A 25249-nucleotide genomic window follows, 5' to 3' on the forward strand; every position below is an offset into this window, starting at 1 on the left:
GAGGTCATCTTGACTCTAAAGTCAGTGTCTTGGATCTTGGATTCACTATCTATCCACTATCTTGGAATTACCTTTTCCCTAAAGAGAAGCAGGCTTGGAAACTTTTATAAACACCTGCTATTGCAAGGAGATTAATCAAGAAAAAAAGAGGAGCTTTGGCCACTGATTGATGGGAGACTGAGTGGGTAAATAAGTGAAGAGCTTCACTTCACTCCAAGTTTCTCCAGAGTGCAGTCCAAACTTCAAGATTTAGCAAAATAAATAAAAATATAATCCAACATGGGTAATCTTAATTTGTGGATTTTCAAAGTTCATTTCTATTTGACTTTGACACCACTGCTGAAAAGAATGTTGAATTACCTTGGGTTTTCTTTGACTTGAAAAAATATGACTTAGTTTTTCAGGTTGTAGATTTCAAATTACAAATGAAATTTAAAGTTTGCATAGAAAGTGCAATAACATCAGACTTGGGTGCATTGGAGCAAGTGAAAGATGAAACCCACACTTGCCCACTTTACTGGAAAGGACATGCCCCAGTATTGGAAAAGAGTACCACTTTACAGAATAAAAGTTATCAAAATGCCTTTCTCTGAGTGCCAATGAAAACTTCATGGCTTTGAGGTATTTCCTCTCCAGTATGAGAATGGAAAAAATTCTGCTAGAAATGTGTGGCTCTGACATGGAGAGACATGGAGGGGAGAAGAGGTAACTGGCTACAGTGATGGACTTAGGAAGACTTCGAAGAATGACTCCCAGTGACCAGAGGGAAGCAGAGTAAGGCAGCAAAATCCCTCTTTCACACTGCCATTTTGAGAATATGGATTTGAACAGATGAAAATGAAAATATTTTAAAAGGAAGGGATAATATTATACTTCCTAGAAACTGGACCGATTTAAAAATTAAAATTTCAATTTTGCAAACGATTTCTCATATTTGAATAAATAAAAATGTAATTTCTGGGAGCAAAAACAATGCCTAACCAGGGGAAATGTCAGCCTAATATAACACAGTGGGCATTAATCAATACCCAGGATGCTTTTACTCTTAAGTTGACCAGACCTGATCCTAAAGTGCTCATGTTTTGACACAATACTGTGAAGCTGATAGGACAATCATCCTCATTTGACAGATGAGAAATTCAACTACTAGCCCACACAGTTAAGGAAGTGGAAGGCAAAGTCAGAACTTGAATCCATGTCCCAACACTATAATAGGCAGCAGACTACCTACCTATTGGTGAAAACTTCCTTCGGTATGTAAACCAGAGGCGAGCACTGATATCAGACAACAGTTTGGATTTTTCTGTAATTAAAAGTAAAAGTAAAGTCAAATACCTCCTAACAAATACTGCCATGACAATTCTGGGCAACTAATGAACCAATTAAATTGCACTGCCATGATGGGTAGGGAAAACTGCAACTAAATATCAATTATGTGGAAATTCTTTCCTGAATTCACACCGATTCCCATTCCTTCCACCAATCTTCCCCTTCCTATGCCATCCTTACCCCATGTACTTTTGGTCAAAATTTTAGTATGAAAGGAGACCGGAGTTATGTATGGAGAATCCCAAACCTCCTTTTAGTCGGCACAGAAATAGGATACAGTAGTGATGGAGGACTTCTATTATCCAAACATCTGCTGGAGCACTTGCATCCTCTCCCATCCCTCTCTGGGCTTGCCTTAATGATAATATCATGCTTCAAAAGGTGAAGCAACCAACAAGGAGAAATTCTATTCTGGATCTGATTCTCACTAAACAGGAAGGAACTGATTGCTAGGGTAGAAATGAGGAGGGGCCTGAGGAGAAGAGAGGTGAAGATAAAGAGCTTAGTGGCACTTAGCACAGTGCCTGGCATGAAGGAAGCACTTAATAAACACTTTTTCACTTGATTTGAGTTCATTCCATCCAAAGAGGGCAAAGACACAGAGACAAGAGATGGAGTGTCACGTGTGAAGAACAGGAAGAAGACCATTCTGAATCACAGAATGCAGGAGGGGAAATGTTCTAGGCAGGACACGATTTGGGTAAGGTTCCTGGCAATTTAGGTTCAATAAGGGAACCAAATGAGACAGTCACAGGTCATTCAACAATTTGCAAAAGGAGATTTACTTAGGCATTGCAGAAGGATATTTGACCCCTTGAGCTAAATCACTTGAACAAGCAGGAAGACTCATCATTCTGAGTTCAAATTTTGTCTCAGAGACTTACTAGTTGTGTGACCCTGGGCAAGTCACTTCATTCTATTTGCCTCTCAGTTTGCTCATCTATAAAATGAGCTAGAGAAGGAAATAGCAAACTACTTCAGTATCTTTATCAAGAAAATTCCAAAGAGGGTCACCAATAAAAGTAAAGTTTGCTTTGAGATCAACCAACCAAGTATCTGCAAGCCACTCTAGTTCTTCATGATCAGGAAGTGATGTCATAGTCTATATCCTTAGTCTTTCTTCTGAGTCAACCAAATTTGGAGAAATGTCTCTATCTTTTAAGGAAAAACTGGCTTTAACTGCTAGGGGAAAGAAGAGAAGGTAAAATTTTGCTGCCACTACACTTTATCCCTTGTGATAAGGTCCTTAAGGTCTTCTAGAACACCTTCTACCACTGAAATGTGACTTGAGGAGTGTTACTGTTCAACCTTGACCTTCAGTGTGAATTAGGTAGCACTACAGGTAGAAGATGAAAACACAGACTAAAACTAAACAATAATGATAAGAGTTCCCTGAAGGAGTGAATGAAGTCAGGAAGACCCAAATACCTAGTGTAAAGAATCAGATCCATGTGCTGGGTGATACTAATTTTGCCATTCACAATGAGATTCTTAATGTAAAAAGGTGACCATCAAGACTACAGCAAAAACGATGACCTTTCCCGCATAGTCATCAATCTTCATCATAGTCATCGATTTTTATCATAGCCCAAGAGGAATTGTCCTGTACCACCAGTCGCTTAAGTGTTCCCTAGCCTACCAAGCAGGTGAATCACATGATTTTAGCTATAGGAGAAGCCTCTGAATGACTGCCTCTCTACTTCTGTGGGGAGCTTTTCCCTTTTCCCTTATTAGTTTTTATTAGTTCAAGGGTAAAAGTGAAAACTTTCAAGATTGATAAAGTACCTCTTCCTGTCTTCAGCTAATTAAGTGAAGAGCAGTTGGCTTACTTGTCCATGTTCCCAATTCCAGAAATGACATTGAGCTCTTGGGGAGAATTTAATTTTGTCTTTTCAAATGTCTCCTGAAGCTTGCACTAAAAAATCACCCCAAAAATCCATGGGGCAAAATTGTGTCTGTTTTTTCAAATTCCAGATTAAAAACAAAAACAAAAACAAAAAACTCAGTTTCTTCATCAGAGTTCTTAAACAATATTAATGTTCCCTGGATCAGCCTTTGTTTGCATTTTCTCACTACTGGGATTTCTCATGCCATCCTTCAATGGCTGATTATGTCCGAATACAATTACAGAACTGAGGGCTACAGCTGCATGGAAATTCTAAAATGTCATTCAAAACCATATGTGGGCAGTGATACTACTTGGTCTGTTTCCCAAAGAGATCATTAAAAAAAAGGAAAAGGACCCACATGTGCAAAAAAGTTTGTGGCAGTCCTCTTTGTAATGGCTAGGAACTGGAAACTGAATGGATGTCCATCAGTTGGAGAATGGTTGGGTAAATTATGGTATATGAATGTTATGGAATATTATTGTTCTATAAGAAATGACCAGCAGGAGGATTTCAGAGAAGCCTGGAGATTTACAGAAACTGATGCTGAGTGAAGTGAGCAGAACCAGGAGATCATTGTACACAGTACAATATTTGTGTGATGTACATAGTACAGTATTGTGTGATGATCAACTATGACAGATCAGCAATACAATGATCCAAGACAATTCAGATAGACTGGATAGAAAATGCCATCTACATCCAGAAAAAGAACTATGGAGACTGATTACGGATTTGAAGCATACTATTTTTACCTTTTATTTTGTTTTTTCTCATGGTTTTTCCCTTTTGTTCTGATGTTTCTTTCTCAATATGACTCATGGAAATATGTTAAAATTGACTATACATGTATAAGCTATTTCAAATTGCTTGTTGTCTTGGGGAGGGAGGAAGAAAAAAATCTGGAACTCAAAATCTTACAAAAATGAATGTTGAAAACTATATTTACATGTAATTGTAAAGATTATATAATAATTATTATATTATATAATAATGATATAATGATTATATAATGTTAAAAAGATTTTTTTAAATGAGGGGATAGAGGAATTTTATTAGAAGGTATCATCTGAAGCAATAAAACAATAATGATCATTAGCATGAAGAAACAGTCAGAGCTGAGGATACCTAGTTCTACTGATTTTGTCTTTTTCTAATCAAGGGAAAAGTTCTTTCTTCATTCCAAAAGTTCAGTGCCTCCAGGCTGTTTTGAAGATAAATTAAATTCTGATAAGATCTCTTAATGGAACTTGGAGAAGAGCAAATGACCATAAAGGACTCTCTTCATCCTACCCCTCCAAAACTTAAGGACCTAAAATAGTTTATTGCAATCATCTGTAAGATACAGTAAAGGACATAGAACATATTATTCCCTTCTAGTTCAATGGTCAAAGGCATGATGTTTTCTAATTTTCCAGCAGTAGAGAATGCCTCACAGTAAGCAATTACTTCTTTAGTTTTTGATGTTGCCATTTTTAATAGATACTGGACTGGTTTGATATTTCTTTCTCCAGCTCATTTTACAGATGAGAAAACAGAGAAAAATAGGGTGAAGTGACTTGCCCAAGATCACACAGCTAGTAAGTAACTGAAACCAGATTTGAACTCTGGAAAATGAATCTTCCTGACTCCAGGTCAGGTGCTCCATCTACTGAGGCAACACCAGAAGCATCACTGAAAGATAAAAACCATACCTGATTCTGCATTGCCTATCCCTCGCTTTAATGAGCACATTTGATATGGGCTAGGTCTCACTCAGTTCAGTCCCCTCTTAGTTCAGGTTCTTATTAGAACAAATCAGGCTTTTGTAAGTTACTGGACAGTTAACAAAAGATTTACTTGGCTGCAGGAGGATATTCAACAAAGATGGGCACTGAGAACCCCTGGAGTTGATTCAGCTGGTTCAAAAGCCAATTCAAAAATCCACCAATCAAGTATGTAAAAGCCCCTCAAGTTCCTCATGGCCACTTTGTACACAGGAGCCAACCAAGTCTCAAGGAATATTTCAGAGCCTTTTAAGGAAAAATTAGCCCTACATGGATAGGGTTAGGGGGGAAAAGATTTCTCCCATCACCCAAAAAGCCTAGAAAAACAGGTTGGGAAAGAAACAAATAAATAAAAGATGGGTTGGGGTTGGGTTGTGAATAACTTTAAAAGCTAAAAAGAGGAGTTTGTATTTGATCATAGAGCCAACCAGGAAGCCAGTGAGGTTGATTAAGTATAGGAGAAAGAAAACTCATTTTGGTAGCACTATGAAGAATGGAATGGGGAGAGATTTGAGGTAGGAAGACCAAAAGAAAATTGTTGCAATAATCTATGTGAAAGGTGATGAAAGCCTGAAAGTGGCTGGGTGACTACAAAGAAGGGGTCAAAGGAGAATGATGTAAGTGTAGAGACGGTAAGATTTGGCAAATGACAGGAAGAGAAAGTGACGAGTCCAGATAATGTGGAGGTTACAACCCCAGGAACCCCATGTCTTCATGTAGACAGTGCATCAAAAATCAATAGCTACAGTAACATTTGCTAAGGTAACTCTTTGGACAGCCCAAATATAAGGAGAAGCTTATTCTACACAGGGGTCCTCAAACTACGGCCCGTGGGCCAGATGTGGCAGCTGAGGACGATTATCCCCCTCACCCAGGGCTATGAAGTTTCTTTATTTAAAGGCCCACAAAACAAAGTTTTTGTTTTTACTATAGTCCGGCCCTCTAACAGTCTGAGGGACAGTGAACTCGCCCCCTATTTAAAAAGTTTGAGGATCCCTGTATTAGCACATGGGGGATCTGTCCAGCCCTGGGTCATCAGTTCTCATTGATGACTACAGAATCCTACCTGCTTGAAGATCATACTGTTTCCCCAAGATCCAAACAGGCTCATCTGTTTCAGGTAATTCTTCTAGAGAGTCTGATAAAACACTGACATGCTTTTCACACCTGGAAAAAACTGATAGAAAGAAAAGAAATTATAAAATAGTTTAATCCTGAAAGAACTATAATTTTTGACATCATTTTCTGGTTCTTTTTTCACCTAGCCAGTATCTCCAGGAATACATGGATCAGGTTGAGCCTTCAGACTAATTCACTCCTTTCCCAAGGTTGGTTGGTTGGTTGGTTGGTTTTATAGAATGAGCATTATTACATCATGATGACATAACAAGTGTTAGTGGCCATGTGTTAAAGGAAAATTCTAAAATTCTATAACTACTTAGATACTCATTCCTCATCTTTTTTAATATGGTCTATCCTATTTCTTTTAACTGAATAAATGGACTGTTCATTAATATGGTAAATTTTATCTAGGTAAAAGCAAGAAACACCATTAAGTGTCAAGAAAAACTAGAGGCCTTTCTGATTAAGATCAGAGATAAAACAAGCTTGTCCACTATCTCTAATTCAACAAGTATTTACTGAGGAATCAACCAATCAATAAACACTTATTAAATCACTACTATGTGCTGAGCACTGTGCTAAGCCCTGAGGATACAAAAAAGAGGCCAAAGATAGTTTCTACAGTCAAGAAACAACCAAATTGGGGGGGGGGGGGGAAACGGGGAACCAATGACTAAGGCAGGGATGAGATTTTAATTGGGACTTAAAGGAACTCAGGGAAGCCAGTAGGGAGAAAAGAAGAAACCACCTCATCATGTGAGACAAAGGTAAAGGAGGAGATAATGTCAGAGGGCAATCCGAGTGACAGGAGATGATGAAGAGGGGGCTCATGGTATATGGACCCAATTTTTTCTCTAAAATATGAGGCAAAATTCTAACAGACTTGTGATGGAAAGAGCCATCTGCAGCCAGAGAGGACTGTAGGGATTGAGTAAGGATCACAACATAGCATTTTCACTTTTTTTGTTGCTATTTGCTTGCATTTTTTTTCTTTCTCATTTTTTTTTCCTCTTTTTGATCTGATTTTTCTTGTGCAGCATTATAAATGTGGAAATAGGTATAGAAAAATTACACACGCCAACCCTAACATATATTGGATTATTTGCCATCTAGGGGACGGGGTAGGGGGAAGGGAGGGGGGGAAAAAACTTGGAACACAAGGTTTTCAAGGGTGAATGCTGAAAACTATCTGCATATATTTTGAAAATAAGCTATTATTTAAAAAATAAAAATACTAATGCAACATAAAAAAATAAAATCTGAGACAAGGAAGAGCTGCTATGAAAAGTGGAAGAATAGGGGCAGCTAGGTGGCACAGTGGATAGAGCACCAGCCCTGAAGTCAGGAGGCCCTGAGTTCAAATCTTACTCAGACACTTAACACTTGCTAGCTGTGTGACGCTGGGCAAGTGACTTGACCCCAGCTGCCTCAGCAAAAATCAATTAATTAATTAATTAAAAAAGAAAAGTGGAAGAACAAGCTGATAAGGGAGGTATAGAAGCAATGATATCCCAGTTGATGTTGCATAACACAAATTTGTAATGAACCCAGTGACAGCAATTGCATGATTTTCTCCACCAATGTCCAGCAACATATATGTAGGAGTTAAGGAATTAAGGTGGGGCTGAAAAAGCTAATAGATTTTGGTTGGATAAAAGGATTTTGTAATACTTGAACATGGAAGCAGTACCTTTGTGGGTGACAGCAAGATCAATAGTAGGAGCATCTTTGCGTGTGGATGACGTGGAGTGAAAGAATAGGTCGTGGGAATGGTTAGCATGCTTGAGAGAGAGTCAATGTGTATGTTAAATTCCCCTAGTATGAAGGCAGAAGTTGAGGAGGAGACAAAGATTGTGAGCCTTACCCAATGCATTGAGGAAGGAAAGAGAGTGACCTAGAGTCTTGTAAACAACACCTACCACACTTTGAATCAGGTGGTAGATATGAATCACATGAACATTAAAGAAGTCACTGCGTGGTAGAGGAGAAGGAGAACTCTGAAGTGATAATGGGGAGCAAGAAGTTCAGACTTCCCTGCCTTGATCAATGAGCTAAGAATCAGAAAAGGTACAGCCAATATTGGAAAGGGTGGCCAGGGAGGCTGCAGCAAAAAAGAATCATGTTTCAGTAAGAGCTAGAAGGGAATGGGAGAGGAAAAGATATAGCAATGAAGGGAAGTTTGTCGCCTCTGGAACAAGCATTCCCAAGGACACAGTGGAAGGGGAAGGTGGGGTAAGGTTGGAACCTTGGAGTAAAAGAGTTGAAGAAGCTGGGAATAAGGAATAAGGTTGTAGGAAGGGGATAAGGAAGGAAGGGGATCAACGGGGGGGGGGGGAGAGAGAGAGGTGTTTGGATGATGAATTACAGGTATACATGACTATGACTACTAGAATATAAATGATATGACCAAGATATGAGAATGTTCATTGTTGAGAAGAAGCCAGTGCTCTTCTCAAAGTAGAGTGAGGATCAGGCTAGAGAAAATGCAATGTAAAATGAAAGGCAAAGAGTCAGATGGTCTGATGGAAGATCTCACCTCACTATTCCCCTCCCTTCCCACTATTCCCCTTCCCTCTGCGAATGAAGATTAGGCAGTAAAGGGCACAGCAGCAGGTGGAAGTTGAGGACCCAACACATAAAATTCTGTAGGGTACAAAGGTGAGTAATATCCAATCCCTATCCTCAAAAAAAAAAAAATCTATCTGGGGAGAAAAAACATTTGCATAAAAAACTAAAACACAAAAATACAGTCTTATAAGTAAAGACAAAGACAAATTAATAAGATATTCATAGGAAGATGATAACTTCTAGCTGGGGAATAAAAGGAAAGTATGTAAATTGAGCTGGTATCCTAGGTTCAAGAGGATAACTTTAGAAGGCTAAGTGATATTGGTCTCTTTTGCTTTTTTTCAACATTTAACAGCTCTCTAAATGGATGGTTATATATAAAGTGTTATTATCATGCCACTAAAAAGCTATTATTATTATCATTTTAATAACAATGATAATAAACTACTAATTAGAGAATCTATCAGCCAAGAATTTCCATCTCCACTCCTCATCTTCCACACTGACAAAGTAATCTTCCTAATGCTGCACAGGTCTTATTACATCATTCCTATATTCAAAAATCTTCAGAGGCTTCCCACTGTTTACCCAATAAAATACCATTTTCTTAAGCCCCCTCCCCAGTCTGCTTGCTAGTCTTATTTCAAGTACTCTATGTTCTAGTCAAACTGTATTTCTCTGTTCTCTTATCCTATCTTTCCTCTCCTGCCTCCATTATAACATCCCCAAGTCTATAATAGATTCCCTTCCATTCCATCCCCCAATTTTCAACTATTGGCATCCTCCCTTAGAGTCCAGCTCATCCACTAATCTATTTTAGAGGTCTCGATTCATCTACTAATCTTTCTCTGATCACAGAATGGGAGACCTCAGCAACCATCTAGTCCAACTGATACACAAAAGGAATTCTCGCTCCAACCCATTCAACAGAGGCTTGAATTAAAAATATTGTCATTTTTTCATTGATATAATCACAATACTTCCAAAGAATATAAGTGAACCTTCAACATCATTCAGGTACCTTGTCACCCTAGTATTCACAGAAAGCCAATAAGGACATTTTAGTCCTTAAAGATCTATGTATTTTGAAGATTTGGAATTATGCAAGAAGTTATTAAATTGTTCATGTGCTTTGTCCCAGGGATCCCACGATTGGAATTATATTCTAAGAAGGTTAATGGTAGCAAGAAAAGACCTTGGATTTGAAATTCAAAATCTTATTTAAAAAGTGAATGGTTGAACTATCTTTATCTGTAATTGGAAAAAGTAAAATACTATTTAACAACAAAAGTTCCTTGTCTGCAAAAAATATTCTTAGCAATATTATTTGCAACAAATTGAAACAAGATGTGTTCTCAATGATTAGAAAAATAAATGAGCAAATTGTGATGCCTACCTATAATGGAATATTATGGTGCTATGAGAGGAAATGATGATGAAGAATTCAGAGCAACATAAGACTTCTGGTACGTGATGGGGAAGCAGAACCAAGAGAACAACATATACACTGAATACAACAATGTAAATAAAGATGAATCTAAAAGGGGGGAAAAACTCATCCAGTCAAAAACAATGGGCAGTGTTGGCACCAAAGCATCAGAGTTAAAGTTCATGTTCTTCCTTTATGTATCAGTAACCTAAAAAACTAGGCAGTAGCCTCTATGTCATGATTTTATTTAACTGTTTGGGGGTGAATGGGTTCAGGGGGAGGGACGGTACCGAAGTATATATACTACCCCAAGAAAAGTGTCAGGTGCTGAGTGAAGTCAGCAGAATAAGAAAAACAAGAGTGCACAGCAACAGCAGGACTGTCTTATGATCAACTATGATAGACTTTGTTGGCAATCTCAAAAAATTTTGGGATGGAAAACACCATCAGCATCCAGAGAGAGAACTATGGAGATTGAATATAGATCAACACATACTATTTTCATTCTTTTTTTTCCTAGTGGTTTTTCCCCTTTGTTCTGATTTTTCTCTTTCAATATGAAATATGTAAAAAATGAATTTACATGTATAACAAAAAAAAGTTTTTATATGACTGGGGAAAAATTTTTAAAAGAAATTAAAATGAAATTTTAAAACAAGACAAGTTGTCAGGGAAAAACTAAATTTCCTATTTTTCCACTGACTTCAAATCAGCAGTGGGTTCTGAATCAAGTCAGGACTTTAGGAAAGGGTAAAGGATATGTTAACTTAAGAAAGTGGCAAAAGGCTCACATTTCAATGTCACTTTTTAGAAAGACATTTTAATGCCAGGAAAAAAAAACATTCTGGCATGGAGGTATTTTTTTCACTTAATAGTATTTTATTTTTGTAATTACTTATAGTTTTCAACATTCATTTTTGTAAGATTTTGAATGCCAATTTTTTTCTCCCTCCCCAAGACAGCAAGCAATCTGAAAAAGGTTATACATGTGCAATCATTTTTAACATATTTCCATATTAGAGATATTGTGGGAAAAAAAGTCCAAACTAAAGAGAAAAACCATGAAAAAAAAAGTGAAAATACTATACTTCGATGATGCAGATGCTATTTTCCATTCAAAGGCTATTGGAATTGTCTTGGATCACCACACTGCTGAGAAGAGCTAAGTCTATCATGGTTAATTACATATAATCTGGCTGTTACTGGGTACAATAGTCTCCTGGTTCTACTTACTTCACTCAGCACCAGTTCATGTAAATCTTTTCAAGCTTTTCTGAAATCAGCCTGCTCATCATTCCTTATAGAACAATAATATTCCATTATCTTCATAAACAATAACTTGTTCAGTCATTCCCAATTGATGGGCATCCCTTTCAATTTCCAATTCCTTACTCTCACAAAAAGAGCTGCTACAAACATTTTTGCACATGTGGGTCTTGGAGGGGTTTATTTTTATTGAATCCTACAACCTTAACATTAGAATGACCCTCTGAAGCCTCCTAATCTAATCAGTAACTAAAAAGAAATCCCCACAATAATATTCCATTCAACAAATTCTTATAAGAAAGCTGGCATGTTTAAGAGCCTCATTTAGAAGTTGGGTAAAGACAAAGAGCAAACAGCTTATGCCAAGATGGGCCTTAAATTTTCTTGATATACATGGACAGGACATATAAATACAAAAGAATTTGAGGAGGTAAAGAGTCTTAACAACTTGGAGGGGAGGGCAATCAGGAAAGATTTCCAGTATTCAGAAGAAGCACCTGAGTCAAATCCTAAAGGAAGCTAGATTCTAAAATGTGGCAGCGAGGAGGGTATATATTCTTGGTCTGAAAGAGGGTCCGTGCAAAGAAACAGACATGGGAGAATGGGACTTGGACTTTGTGGAGCAAGTAGTAAATTAGTAAAGTTAGTGAGTTAGTAAAAGTCTGGACAGACAAGCTGGAGCCAGTTTTGGGGAGGGCACAATCATCCTAGGAAAGTAGCTTTAGAGTAGGGGAGTCCCATCGTCAGGCCTGTACTTTAGGAATACTCATTAGGCAAGTGTATTAGAACAGTGGTCTCCAGAATAAGGGAGGGTATCTCCTATGGAGCCCATGGCTGGATCCCAAAGAGTGCATGACCAAAAAAAAGTCTGAGAGGGTGGAATCCCATGTTCCCTCTAATAACCAATTGTGGAACTTAGCTCTAACTTAAACTTTTCCCCAGACCTCCAGAGCAGTAGTACCTTTGACCACTGGGAAGATTCCTCCCCTTCTCCCCACATACCAGTATTTCTTCCCCTTGTACCCTAGATCACCTTCAGTTACAGTAGTCAACCCTTCCACGACAGGCTCTCCAATCAGGGTAGTTACCATTGAAAAAGAACGCCATTTCTGCCTTTTTCCCTCAGAATAGATGAGGATGGGTCACAACAGGCATCACAAGGGTAGCAAGAAACTAGGGCTTCTCTGGCTAAGAAATCAGGTAAAACAGCAATAACAAGATCAATAATAAAAACAACAACAAGCACATTATTTATGCACCTGAACAATCTGAACATTAAACATAAAACAAGAATAACATAATAACTTGTCTCTGAACTGTGTTCTTATTTAAACTCCACTGAATATATCAAGAGAACATTAGTAATAACAACATCTCTGTACAGTTATTTTTCCCAGACTTAATCCTATTCTCTTTAAAATCTCTCTCTCCTCTCCTTTCCCTCCCCCTTCCTCCCCCACTAGATAAGGAGCCTCAGAATCCTCTGCTTTTATCCCTCATACCTAATCAATTCCCAGACCTTGTCTTTTTACCTCCAAGACTTCTTTCCAGTATGTCCCTGTTGATCCTGTAACACTGCCACTCACCTAGGGCAGAGCCTTATAACTGAACATTTGGCCTATCGCAATAGGCTGCTAGTTAGTCTCCCCGCCTCAAGTTTCTCCCCATTCCAGCCCATCTTCCACTCAGCTGTGAAATTACAGTTACTGCACTGCTCACACCATGCTATCCATCCTACTCCAAAAACTCCAGTGACTGGACTCTAAGACAAAAAAATTATTTCATCTTTATCTCATCCTTTTTCTTTTCTATTTTGTCTTATAACATTCATAATTTATAGTACAGTTGTATATGTATATAATTCATAAATAATAAATATATTGGAGTAGTCTCAAAATTTTTTTACTGATGGGGTACAAGAGAAAAAGTTTAGAGAGCAATTGTGTAGGAGGTTTGGAGAGGGGAGATATGAGGACCATGGGGTATAATGTTGTTGTTCTTATCTTAACTTGGCAAACAAATTAAAAGCTGAATATATAAAGAAAAAAATGTTTGCTTCAGGGTTATATTCAGCCCACAAAAGAGCTGAAGAAGGGTCAAATAAACAGGGGTGGGGATTGGGAAAAAGGGGAAAGATATCCATTGGAGAGGGGTCATGGTTTTGAAGACTAAAGAATGAGGGACTCTAAAAAAGAAATGAAGGAAGGACTAGGTCCCTCCATAAAATGGAGGGTTTAGGAGGAACCCACTAACAGGTAAAGGAGGCAGACTTTACAAAGTTATGTTTCATTTTGAGAAGGTGAAAAAGGTAATTGGATTTTCTAAGACAAGGAAGCTCTAGGCACTGAGAGAAGTTCAGGATGACATAGCATGGTTTGGAAATCCAAGAGCCAGGAACATGGTTAGGAGACCAGCCTTTCTTAACTTCCTATTCATATTCATTTTTTAGATACTAAGATGACCCTCTTTTCTTTCTAGGTAAGAGATGTGACATAGGCCTGAACTAGTAGTAAGTGGTTGTGTGATCAGAGAGAAAGGGACAGATGGGAGAGATTTTGTGCAGGTAGAACTGACAAGTCTTAGCAACTGATTGAGCATAGAGAGAGAAGAAAAGAAAAGAATCAAGGGTGACTAAGGGTTTGGGAACCTGAATGACAAAAAGGATGATAATAACACCAAGAATACAGGGATACTTGGAGGAGAGGGCAGGTTTAGGAGGAGTTTCATTTGGTTATATTGAATTTGAGATGCTAATGAGACAACTACACTGCAAAGTCTACCAGGCAGGTAAGAGAGAGATTAGAGCCCAGCTTCTTAAATTGTGGATCACAAACCCATAGGGTATCTCATAACTGAATGTAGATGTCAAGAAATTATGATTTATTATCAATAAATATTGGGTTTGTATGGCTATTTTTTTATACCTATATATCCAGGGTCACGTAGAAATTTCTCGGGTGAAATGGGGTTGTGAGTAGAAAAAGTTTAAGAAGCCCTGGTTATATAGATGTAAGAGTGTTCAACTGAACCTATGTAAACAAATAAGAACCAAAGGGATCAAATCTAGAGAAAAAAGAAAAGGAGGCAATAGTCTTCTCACTCTGGCTATCTCTGGAGTATCATGCTCAGTAAGGGATGCCACAATTTAAGGAAAGACAGAGAACCTACAGGAAAGTAACCATGATGGTGAAAAGGCTTGAGTCCAAGCCATATGAGGATCAGCCAGAAAAACTAGAAATGTTCAGCCTAGAGAAAAAAAAGATTGATTACAGGGTTATGAGAGTAAGAAAAAGGGGACCTGAAAGATTGGGTTCAAGGATTTGAAGGCCCATCACATGGAAAAGGAATAAGGCTTGTTCTCTAGCCCCAGAGAGCAATATAAGGAAGAAGGGGTAAAAAGTGCAGAGACAAATTTAAGCTTGATATCAGTTTAAAAATAACAGCAATGATAACCACAACAACTTCTAGCAATAGTATTGGCTCCTAAGAGGTGACAAAGGGTTAGTTTCAGATAAACTTGGGAACATTTATTTGTATGAAATGATAGAGTAAAATGAGCAAAACCAGAACAATCTATACAACAATAATAACGTGATAAAGTCAAAGAACAAAATCGAAAAGCTTCAGAACTCTGATCAAGGCAATAGTCAACCACAATTCCAGAGACCCAGTGATAAAGAATCTCTGCATCATACCCGTCATCTGAGGGAGCAACAATGAATTCAAGATAAAGAATGAGTCACACCAATGGGGAAATTTGTTTCATTTGATTTTACAAATTTATTACAAGGGTTTTATTCTTTTTTTATTTTTCCAGTGCTAGGAGGTGAGGAGAAACAAAAATGTTTGTTAATTGAAAAAAAAACCCTAAACTAAAATAAGTTTTATATCTTAAAAATAAAGAAAAACTGAATAATTAGAAACTACTAGAAGTGGGCTACACTGCCTCTGGAGGTATGCAAACAGAAGCTAGATAGCCATTAAAGAAGCATATTAATGTGCAGGGGCTTTCAAGTATAGTTTGGAATACTACATGGTTATGGAGAGCCCTTCTGCCTCTAAAACTATGATTCTGAGGAGGATTCTACTGCTAAGTTTCCCCTGTCATTTGGTTTGCTCTTCTCTGCCAATTAAATTCTTTGCAATTTGGTTTGTGGTTTTTTCTTGATCTACTGATATCTATAGTCACTGGAAAATTTTGAACCTGAACAAAAATTAATAATTACCAAATGTTGGGCTACCGAATAATGAGCTTTTCTTGTTCTATTTATATCTTGCTGACCATAACTTTTAGGTCTTAATGATACATGAACTTGTGGAATAATTAAGATTCAACTTTGTTAGGTGCTTATAGTCAAACCTGAATAGGTTGGCAGTTAAGTAGCTTAATTTGTAAAAATAAGTGATATATGTGTTTGGATTTCTGCTTTTGTGCATGAGTTCTGTTGAGACTTGCTTTGACTTGGATAAAGTAACAGATTAAAATATTAGCTTAAAGTTGAGCAGGTTTAATTGCTTAGAATAATGGCTGGAATCATACAATAGTTTTAGGTATAAACTGAGGAGCTTTTTTAAAAAAATTAAATAATTTTTTTTTCTGACATAGTAGTGCAGGAAGTTGGAAAGATCTGAGGTTCAAATCCTACCTTGGGCACTTCTTAGCTGTGTAATCCTGAGAAAGTCACTTTCCCACTCTGGGTCCAGTTTCCTCCTCTGAAAATAAGAACTTGACTCATTAGCCTTTAAGGTCCCTTCTATTTTTAGATCAAGGATCTGACAATCCTAAAATGGGGCCTGGTTGTATTTACATAAAGATGATTATATTTATACAGAACTTCAGGTAACAAAGATTTTCAGAGTAAAATTTGTATTAGAGTAAATATGTCTGAATTCCAATGAAAGAGTGCTTCAGTTTTATGGCTCTTGTCTTTTGCCAGGGAACTAAGCCTAGCAAATATTTTCAAATGCTACTTTTATCTGTGCATATTAGAGTAAGGCCTTCATAATGCCAGAAATAATCAGCCTTAAGAACAGCCAGTAATGGAAAACAATTGCTCCTAGCCACTCCAAAGTTTACAAGTTGTTCTCCTTATAACCACTGTATGAAGTCACCAGTGCATGTATGGTTATTGTTCCCATTTCACAGATTAGGAAACTGAGTCTCTGTGACTCGGTATTTTGTCCAGGGTTTTCCTGTTAAGAAGTATCAGACTAGAGATTCTAACCTAAGTTCACTGATTCTAAGTCAAGTATCTAAGTATATCTATGAATACAATACACTCCTTGTTCCTTCTAGTTATGATTTTCCAGCCTTTGCTGTATCTTTAGTCAGGGCATATCCATTTACATTAAGGTCTCAATTGTAGAATTTAGAATAGTGGATTTGGCCTTGCTGTTAACTACAATTATCCACAGACCCCCTTCCTCACTTCCTAAGAGAAAATTTCCAGAGGGCTATACCTCTGCCACCTGTGGATCTGCCCTTCACCCCCAACAGAAACAATAGTTGTGACAAATATTTCTCACTTGGAACAGACAAGCGTTCAAATCTTAGTGCTCTATTCCTGCCATCTTAATTTGAAGTTTAGATTCTCAGAGGTGAAGGAGTAATATGACCCATTTACCCCTGAGTTACCTGGGATGGGAGTCATGAATAATCGGGAACATGTTTCCATAAGGGGATAGTAGTATCATTGGAGAGCAAAGGATATTCTGACTCCCCCATCAAACTGCTCCCAGGCATGAACCTGAGTGATGGAGGTAGGTTGGTATAGCAAGGGTGAGTTGGTTTCAGGAATGGAACCCTAACTATTCCTCTGTGAAAATGGACTTACTCTTAGGACTTAGCTCTTCAGATTCAAGCACAACTGAGGAAAGTCAGCTTGATTTTTCATATATATATATATATATATATATATATATATATATATATATATGTTGTAACTCTTGGAAGCTTGAAGGGCCTAAAGTCTCAGCTAATCGACTGTCAAGTATTTATTGGGTTCACCATGCCCTGAACACTGGATTGGCTATTGAGATCTAAAAAGAAGAAGATATAATACTCCTCAAGAACTTTACCATACTAAAGTAACAATTCAATTATACAGGAGAGTTAGGAAGTAGGAAATAAGCCAGATGACTGATGACTAAAATAAAAGTCCCAAAGCAAAACACTAGACTCACCAATTCCTAAGAAGAGAGGCCCACCCCAACTTTGTGCCGATATGGGTCATTGTTTACAATAACTGAAACCAAGTCCAGTGGCTTGGTCTCCAAGATCACAACAGAAAAGAAATAAGAAGGGAGAGGAGGGAAGGGTGTGCAAGTTTGCTGATAAAGTGACAGTTGACCTGAAGAGAAGAAAGAGGAAAAAATTATAAAAAATATAACACAGGAACTCCCAAAGCAAAGCAGTCTGGAGCCAATGAGGACAATTAACATTTGGGAAGGATAACTGTATACCTTTTTTTGCTACATCATTCTTATCAATTGTACTTTTGCCAACTCTTCAATCTGGCTTCCTTTTTAGCCTCATCATACAACTGAACATGCCCTCTCCAGAGTTACCTGATGTCTCAATTTCCAGTCCTGATGACCTTTTCTTAGTCATCCTTCTCAACCTCACTGTACATTTGACACTATTGACTACTCTCTCCTGGATATTACCTTCTTTAGATTTTCCTGAAACTTTCTGGATCAATCATCATCCATAATGCTCCCATAATCCCATCACTCTCAACCTAACCTCCCTAAATGGCCCATTCCAGACCTACCCATTCCTTCCACTGTGCTCTCTGGAATGCCAACTCCATCTTAAACCATTTAATTTCACACTTCATCTGTCTCTCGACTTCTGGCTCTTTCCTGAATGTGAAATCCCTGGCTATTCTTTCCACTACTGGCAGCATTTATATGCCATTCACTGGTAATGATGGGGGAGTCAGAATACCCTTTGCTCCCCAATGCTACTTACAGACTCTCCCTCTACCACCATCACTCAGAACCTCTCTTCCCTTTAGCTTCATTCAATCCATATATAGATTCCAACTGCTGTTATCTACTGCTATCTTCTTCTCCCAGGTGCTTCTTCTGGTACTTTTCCTCTGAGAATGTTATATATTGCTTACATGTCCTATCCCCACTTAGAACATGAGGTCCTGGAAAGTTGGAACAGTTTTGCCTTTCTTTTTATCCCCATGGTTTAGCACAATGCTTGGCACATAGTAAGCATTGAATAAATGCTGTTGACTTCATCACCCTATTCCCACACTCCTTAACTCTAACAGTGTATGGTCATGGCCTTCTAGTCCCTGGTCCTCCCTTTTCCAATACATCTTTCATAAGATTCCCATAATGATCTCCCTAAGGCAGAAGTCTGATCACATTGCCACCCTACTCAATAAATTTCCTAGGGGTTTCCTTTATGACTTCTAGAATAAGTTACAAATGCCTTAGGTTGGGATATGAGACTCCACAATCTGGCTCCAATCTACTTTTCCAGCCTTATTTCACTCTATTTCATGTTGTCAACAGCCAATATAAGATTTTTCGGAAATTACTAAATGTTTCCATCTTATACTGCCCTTGTGTCCCAGGCCTGGAATTATCGCAACAATCTTTTTAATTTTAATGGTGTGGTCAGGCCATCAAGACAAATCAAAAATCCTCTGGAACTTACTAGACAATTACTAGATAAATGGCTGTGAACAGACCAAAAAACAAGTCATTATCCTGGAACCAAAAGCAGAATGAGCCTCTCTGAATTTAGCCATTTTTCTGGAGTAACAGACATGAAACTGTTATTTCCTAATACTGGCACAGAACTAGCATCACATCAGGGGCTCTTCATTGTTTGACAAGAATATTTTGGGAGAAATATAATATTCTTAGCTTTGGGGAACTCAATAAGGTTCAAAGATCTGCCTCAGTAGCTCTGCAATCAAACCTACAGAAATCACAATCTATCCATACTATCTTATAGCTTAATAAAAACTTTTAGTTTTGTTGTTTGTATAGCTAGGGGGAAAAAAGGAATTGTGCTTCAGTTTCTGTTTTTCTTTACTAGAACCCTTGCTCCACTGCCTCACTGAGGCATAGTGTTGACTCTAGACTATGGGAGACCAGGCCAGCAAAACTTAAGCTGGAAAGGTTTTGAAGTGAGGCCTGGGGATAAATGCTGCGGGAAGGTGGTCAGAGGGAACCAGGCAGGCCATAGTGATGAATTTTTGGTCAAAAGAATTCTTAAAAGACTAGCAACCTGAGTTATAGAAAGGTTCTGATCTGTATGAGTTGGGGGAAACCAAAGAAATGGCTGAAATACTGGAGTAAATAAGTAGACTTTAAGTGTCCAAACTTTTCCTACTAAGTTAATTGTTGGTAATTTTTTTTAATACAAATAAGAGATTGTTTTGTTCTTTGTCTAGCTCCAATGCTTAGCACAGTGCCTAGTACGTAATTGGTATTTGATAAGAACTGGTTGAAATGCTGGGAAAACATTTCTCTCCTGCTTCCCACTCCATTACCAAGGTGCAGAGAGTTTCAGAATCTTTCATTGTTCTGATCTGCTTGGATGAACAGGTCTTTACCTCTTCAGATCTGAGCATAAAACAAGAGTCACAAATCTTCTCAAGGTGTAGCATCCTGGTGACTTTGGGCTGGGCTGACATAGTTTCCCAGTCACTTTAGAGCAAGTTTTCTTAAGCTTTTTCCAACCGAAACCCCTTTTTGCCTGAGAAATTTTTATGTGACCTAGGTATATAGGTGTATAAAATAGGTGTACAATCAAACATTTACTGATATTAAATCATAACTTTATGATCTCCACATTCAGTTATAAGACCCTATATTTGGTTGCAAACCACAGTTTAAAAAGCTGGGACCTAGAGGCATCAAAGATCCACTCAAGAGGGGAGAAGCCCTTTGGTACTGGTAGATGTGAGAAGACTTCAAGAGTCACCTCTTTCTGGTAAAAAGAACACTAGAAAAGTTAGGTATGATAGCTCTTTGGAAAAAACTAAATGGAGACAGAAAGGAGTATGTTTTCTTCTCAGCAGTTCATGGAACCTATACAAAAATTGACCATATATTAGGACATAAAGACCTCAAATTCAAATGCAGAAAGGCAGAAATAGGAAATCCATCCTTTTCAGATCACAATGCAATAAAAACTACATTCAATAAAAAGCCAGGGGAAAATAGACCAAAAAGTAATTGGAAATGAAATAATCTCATTCTAAAGAATGAATGGGTCGAACAGCAAATCATAGCCACAATTAATCATTTCACTCAAGAGAATGACAATAATGAGATGACATACCAAAATGTGTGAGATGCAGTCAAAGCGGCAATAAGGGAAAATTTTATATCTATAGAGGCCTATTTGCATAAAATAGAGAAAGAGAAAATCAATGAATTAGGCTTGCAACTAAAAAAGCTAGAAAAAGAACAAATTAAAAACCCCAGTCAAACACTAAACTTGGCACATAGTAAGCATTGAATAAATGCTGTTGACTTCATCACCCTATTCCCATACTCCTTAACTCTAACAGTGTATGGTCATGGCCTTCTAGTCCCTGGTCCTCCCTTTTCCAATACATCTTTCATAAGATTCCCATAATGATCTCCCTAAGGCAGAAGTCTGATCACATTACCATCCTACTCAATAAATTTCCTAGGGGTTTCCTTTATGACTTCTAGAATAAGTTACAAATGCCTTAGGTTGGGATATGAGACTCCACAATCTGGCTCCAATCTACTTTTCCAGCCTTATTTCACTCTATTTCATGTTGTCAACAGCCAATATAAGATTTTGGGGAAATTACTAAATAAAAGGAGAGATTAATAAAATTGAAAGTAAAAAAACTATTGAATTAATAAATAAAACTAAGAGTTGGTTCTATGAAAAAACCAACAAAATAGATAAATCCTTGGTAAATTTGATTAGAAAAAGGAAAGAGGAAAATCAAATTGTTAGTCTTAAAAATGAAAAGGGAGAACTTGCCACTAATGAAGAGGAAATTAGAGCAATAATTAGGAGTTACTTTGCCCAACTTTATGCCAATAAATTTGATAACTTAAATGAAATGGATGAATACCTTCAAAAATATAGGTTGTCCAGATTAATAGAGGGGGAGTAACAGAGGGACAATTTAACCAATAGTCCCATTAAAAAAAAAAAAAAGAAATAGAACAAGCTATTAATCAACTCCCTAAGAAAAAATCCCCAGGACCAGATGGATTTATATGTGAATTCTACCAAACATTTAAAGAACAATTAACTCCAATGCTATATAAACTATTTGAAAAAATAGAGATTGAAGAAGTCCTACCAAATTCCTTTTATGACACAAGACATTGTGCTGATACCTAAACCAGGTAGGACAAAAACAGAGAAAGAAAATTATAGACCAATCTCCCTAATAAATATTGATGCAAAATTCTTAAATAAAATATTGGCAAAAAGCTTACAGAAAATCATCCTCAGGATAATACACCATGACCAAGTAGGATTTATATCAGGAATGCAGAGCTGGTTCAATATTAGGAAAACTACTGGCATAATTGATTATATCAATAACCAAATTAACAAAAACCATATGATCATCTCAATAGATGCAGAAAAAGCATTTGATAAAATCCAACATCTATTCCTATTAAAAACACTAGAGTATATAGGAATACATGGACTTTTCCTTAAAATAGTCAGTGGCATCTATCAAAAATCATCAGTAAGAATCATATGTAATGGTGATAAATTGGAATCATTCCCAATAAAATCAGGAGTGAAACAAGGTTACCACTATCACTATTACTATTCAATATTGTATTGGAAATGCTAGCTTTGGCAATAAAAGATGAAAAAGAGATTAAAGGAATTAGAGTAGTAGGTAATGAGGAAATCAAATTATCACTCTTTGCAGATGATATGATGGTATACTTAGAGAACCCCAGAGATGCTACTAAAAAGCTATTAGAAATAATCCACAACTTTAGCAAAGTTGCAGAATACAAAATAAATCCACATAAGTCATCAGCATTTTTATACATCACTAACAAAATCCAACAGCAAGAGATACAATGAGCAATTCCATTTAAAATAACTGTTGATAATATAAAATATTTGGGAATCTATCTGCCAAGGGAAAGCAAAACTACAAAACACTTTCCACACAAATAAAGTCAAATCTAAACAACTGGAAAAATATTAAGTGCTCTTGGATAGGTCAAGCGAATATAATAAAAATGACAATACTAGCTAAACTAATCTATTTATTTAGTGCTATACCAATCAGATTCCCAAGAAACTATTTTAATAACCTGGAAAAAATAACAACAAAATTCATCTAGAAGAACACAAGGTCAAGAATTTCAAGGTAACTAATCAAATAAAAAATCAAATGACAGTGGCCTAGATGTACTTGATCTAAAACTATGTTATAAAGCAGCAATCACCAAAACCATTTGGTACTGGCTAAGAAATAGACTAGCTGATCAGTGGAATAGGTTAGGCTCACAGGACAAAATAGTCAATAATTATAGCAACCTATAGTTACCCAAAGATAAACTTTTGGGAAAAGAATTCACTATTTGACAAAAACTGTTGGGAAAATTGGAAATTAGTATGGCAGAAACTAGGCATGGTCCCACACTTAACACTGTACACTAAGATAAGATCAAAACAGGTTCATGATTTAGGCATAAAGAACGAGATTATAAATAAATTAGAAGAACATAGGATAGTTTCCTGTCAGACCTGTGGGAAAGGAAGGAATTTGTGGCCAAAGAAGAACTAGAGATCATTATTGATCATAAAATAGAAAATTTTGATTAGATCAAGTTAAAAGGCTTTTGTACAAACAAAACTAATCCTGACAAGATTAGAAGGGAAGCAATAAACTGGGAAGACATTTTTATAGTTAAAGGTTCTGATAAAGGCCTCATTTCTAAAAATATATAGAGAATTAACTCTAATTTATAAGAAATCAAGCCATTCTCCAATTGATAAATGGTCAAAGGATATGAACAGACAATTTTCAGATGAAGAAACTGAAACTATTTGTAGTCAGAAAAGATGCTCCAAATCACTATTGATCAAAGAAATGCAAATTAAGACAACTCTGAAATACCACTACACACCTGTCAGATTGGCTAAGATGGCAGGAAAAGATAATGATGAATATCAGAGAGGATGTGGGAAAACTGGGACACTGATGCATTGTTGGTGGAGTTGTGAACAGATCCAACCATTCTGTAGAGCAATATGGAACTATGCTCAAAAGGTTATACTGCGCATACCATTTGATCCAGCAGTGTTACTACTGGGCTTATATCCCAGAGAGATTTTAAAGAAGGGAAAGGGACCCATATGTGCAAGAATGTTTGTGGCAGCCCTTTTCGTAGTGGCAAGAAATTGGAAAATGAAGAGATGCCCATCAATTGGAGAATGGCCAAATAAATTGTGGTATATGAATGTTATGGAATATTATTGTTCTATAAAAAATGACCAGCAGGATGAATACAGAGAGGCTTAGAAAGACTTACATGAACTGATTCTAAGTGAAATGAGCAGAACCAGGAGATCATTATACACTTCAACAACAATATATATGAGGATCAATTCTGATGGAAGTAGCTATCTTTGGCAATGAGAGGATCCAAATCAGTTCCAATTGATCAGAGATGAACAGAATCAGCTACACCCAGCAAAAGAACACTGGGAAATGAGTGTCCACACTCATTGAGGTCCACCACAACATAGCATTTACACTCTTTCTGTTATTGTTTGCTTGCATTTTTGTTTTTCTTCCCAGGTTATTTTTACCTACTTTCTAAATCCAATTTTTCTTGTGCAACAAGAAAACTGTAAAAATATGTACACATATATTGTATTTAACATATACTTTAACATGTTTAACATGTATGGGACTGCCTGCCATCTAGGGGAGGGAGTGGAGGGAAGGACGGGAAAAGTTGGAACGGAAGTATTTGAAAGAGTCAATGTTGAAAAATTACCCATGCATATATTTTGTCAATAAAAAGCTATAATCAAAAATAATAATTTTTGATTACATGAAAAAAAAGTCACCTCTTTCTGCCAAGCAAATAAGTTTCTCCAGGGAGGTAAGGAGGCCTCACTTATAGGAGCTAAATCCTAATCAGATCTCTTTGCAGTGTTAGGGTAAGTAAACCTTCTGTTGTTGTTCAATGACTTAAAAATACCTCCTTTCATTCTAACACTGAACCTGAATGACAGCCTGAGATAGGTCCACCCCTAAATTATGGAATGGATGTCCCAACTCCAGTCTTTTTTTCTGACTCTTTTTCCTTCAGGAAAACCCGAGGGATTTTCACACCTCACCTCCACCTCCCTGGTTTCCCTAGCCTCCTTCAAGTCCCTGCCAAAATCTCACTTCCTACAGTAAGCTTTTCCCAGCCATCCTTAATTTTAGTGCCTTCCTTCTAATTGATTTCTTTCAAATTTATCTTGTCTAGAGCTTGTTTTTACAGAGTTGGCTACATGTTGCCTCTCCAGCTAAAGCTGAGAACTCCTCAGAAGTGGGTCTTTCTGCCTTTCTTTGTATTCCCAGTGCTTGGCACAGAGTACGCAATGTTTACTGACCAAGTGGGATGTAGAAGCAGAGAAATACAGGGGAAAAGTTAGTATGAGAAATGTAAAAACATTTTATTAATGTAAATGTTATAACTTGAAAATATAAAACCAAAAACTATCAATGAAACAATTTTTTAAAAATAAATTCTGGTTGACATGTTTTTTTTTTCTCTTTTAGTAAAATTAAATTAGACAGAATATACTTTTTCCATTTTAGAAACCTCTCTAAATACAGAATAGAAGTTGGACGCAAAGTGAAAATTGATACCTAAAA

At 37.1% G+C, this 25249-nt stretch overlaps 1 protein-coding gene across 3 annotated transcripts in view; it reads right to left on the minus strand.

The window, feature by feature from the left end:
• The window catches only part of ATG4A (autophagy related 4A cysteine peptidase), a 63815-nt gene that overhangs the window by 24630 nt on the left and 13936 nt on the right, over positions 1-25249 (minus strand). The window contains exons 1-3 of one of the 3 annotated variants that reach the window (XM_031944967.1): positions 12455-12539; positions 6048-6158; positions 1232-1303 (exon numbers count right to left, since the gene is read on the minus strand). In XM_031944967.1, the coding sequence (XP_031800827.1) occupies positions 1232-1303; positions 6048-6158; positions 12455-12473 (202 nt within the window). In that variant the 5' untranslated portion in view covers positions 12474-12539. Of the gene's footprint in view, positions 1-1231; positions 1304-6047; positions 6159-6242; positions 6262-12454; positions 12540-25249 lie in introns of those variants that run through there. The other 2 variants (XM_031944966.1, XM_031944968.1) reach the window with 2 other exon arrangements.

Source organism: Sarcophilus harrisii, chromosome X (genome assembly GCF_902635505.1).
Source record: "Sarcophilus harrisii chromosome X, mSarHar1.11, whole genome shotgun sequence".
Lineage (NCBI taxonomy): Eukaryota > Metazoa > Chordata > Mammalia > Dasyuromorphia > Dasyuridae > Sarcophilus > Sarcophilus harrisii.